Source organism: Haplochromis burtoni, unplaced genomic scaffold (assembly GCF_018398535.1).
Source record: "Haplochromis burtoni strain Fernald_Lab_line unplaced genomic scaffold, NCSU_Asbu1 Contig_2095, whole genome shotgun sequence".
Classification (NCBI taxonomy): domain Eukaryota; kingdom Metazoa; phylum Chordata; class Actinopteri; order Cichliformes; family Cichlidae; genus Haplochromis; species Haplochromis burtoni.
In genome coordinates, this window is record NW_024584456.1 from 1 (window position 1) to 2,020 (window position 2,020).

At 43.0% G+C, this 2,020-nt stretch overlaps 1 protein-coding gene across 1 annotated transcript in view; it reads left to right on the plus strand.

The window, feature by feature from the left end:
- The first annotated feature begins 510 nt into the window (after positions 1-510).
- Positions 511-2,020, plus strand: part of LOC121813626 (von Willebrand factor A domain-containing protein 7-like) — an 11,090-nt gene continuing 9,580 nt past the window's right edge. Inside the window, exons 1-5 of the mRNA XM_042217507.1 lie at positions 511-718; positions 850-1,057; positions 1,256-1,341; positions 1,448-1,541; positions 1,822-1,950. Coding sequence (XP_042073441.1) covers positions 527-718; positions 850-1,057; positions 1,256-1,341; positions 1,448-1,541; positions 1,822-1,950 — 709 coding nt within the window. The 5' untranslated portion in view covers positions 511-526. The remainder of the gene's footprint in view (positions 719-849; positions 1,058-1,255; positions 1,342-1,447; positions 1,542-1,821; positions 1,951-2,020) is intronic.

Consider the following 2,020-nt stretch of genomic DNA (forward strand, 5'->3'; position numbering starts at 1 on the left):
GCTTATCGGGGCCTGGAGCCTGGGGCTCGCTCGGGCCACTTCGGGGGTGGGGTGCCCTCGGCCTCTCGGCCTGGGGCTCGGTCACTCTGGCGCAGCTGGCTGCCGGCAGAGCTCCCGGGCACGTCACTGCAACCCCCTCCGCGGCTGCTGAGTGACCCCTTATCTGGGACTCTCCTCGGCTCTTTCTAGGATAGTGGCGCGGCTGCCCCTCTGTTGGTCTTCCTTGGTCTCTTGTGTTCTGAGGGCCTCTGGATGTCTGGAGCCTTGATCTCCTCCATACCTGCTTCATGCAGGCTCCCCACACCCTCTAACAGATCATTACATGTAGGAATCTTTTAAAAACAAGCGTGTTCATGCTCACAGGTGTACACACGGGTGCTCACACACACAAACTACACCCTTTTTGGCTCCTACCTTAAAGCACACTGTGCGCTGTCGATCTTACGTGCTGCACAATAATGTTTAACATTTAGTATTTACTGTTATATTCCCTTTCTCTTGTTCCTTTAGTACAACACTGTCCATCATGGCTGTCGAACACACAGTCATGCTCCTGGTGGCAGTTTGTCTCTACCTACCAGGTCTAACCCATGGATTTCAACCATCCTTCTCTGTTGATGAAACTCATCGTGACATTACCAGAAAGGCAGTTCTCAGAAAGACAGCTGAGGTTTGCCGATACCTTGCCGCCGCTGATGGAAGAGACTTCAACTTGAATGTGGGCTTATTATCATTTAAAACAGGGTCACTGTTTATGCATTCATGTTTAGTCTAACATAACTGTGAAATTTAACATTTTGAGATTTTTCCAAATGTCCAGTTAAGCACTTGGCATTTCTTTGTCTCCAGATTGATGACAACCTTTCAGTTCAGGAGGTGCAAAAGGCCTGTTTCTCCTCATCTACCTCCACCGCTCCGCTCTCTACTGACATTTTCCAAACTGCCATTAATGAGATCTACGGTAGCAACGAAAAAGTGTATTTCTCATTGGTCGATTTCCCTGAGTTCCATTTTCACAGTGAGACCTTCCTGGGAGGACGGGACATCATCACAAGAGGTACACTTTAAAGTCCTCAAAATTAAATGTGTTTACATTCAGTACAACACAGATAGTAGATTATTTTGAATTTTTAAATAATTTATATTCCTATACACCAATTAAAATACATTTAAATGATAAGTGCAACAAAAATCAGAATTTTGTTCATTAGGTTTCACTTATACTGGATTCTTAAGGTTATATGTTTTGTTTGAGATATGTCTGCTGTGAAGGCTAGTGTGAAGTCGGAGAATTTTGTTGCTGCAAGAGAGGTACTTGGACAAATTTGTCACATAATTCAGGTGAGAGTGATAATTGTTGTTTTTATTTAACTTGATGATGTTAAGATTTTGGAAGTAGGAAGCAGTGATAGGATTGGAAATAATGTTAGATTTTCCATACATTAAGGACTTTTACAGCCACAGTAACTGGGTGGAGTTGGGGAAAACCACTCCTTACTCCGCTCTGATCAGACCAGATCAACCACTGCAGAACCTAGCAGGTAAAAACCTTCCAGCAACTTTTATCACAGTAAGAAACACATTTGTCTCCACTTGTTTTAATTAATTTACCTGGTGGGGTGTGTACGGACACACACTTGCAATAAGGGAGATAAGGGGGATAAATAGGAAAGAAATAATAGCCAAAATCATTTTACAAAAGCACAGTTCAAACCAAGTCTTGAATATCGCCAAAGCATAGATGGCCCACCTTTAAATACTGTATGTCACAACCTGTTTCCAGATGGTTTTATGGATAACCTTTCTCTTGCTTTGCTCCAGGTCCATCTACTCCAACTTGTAATAGCTGTACAGGAGATGCCTGTACTGAAAACATTTTGCCTGAAGTGCTGAAACAGGGGCTCCTGACCTCAGGCTACTTTAGCACATTCTCTTCTTCAAAGCCTGCTGGTAACAATCACATTCATTTGTGTATAACAGCAAACTATTAGGATTTGTATTATTATTTTCTTTTGTTTGC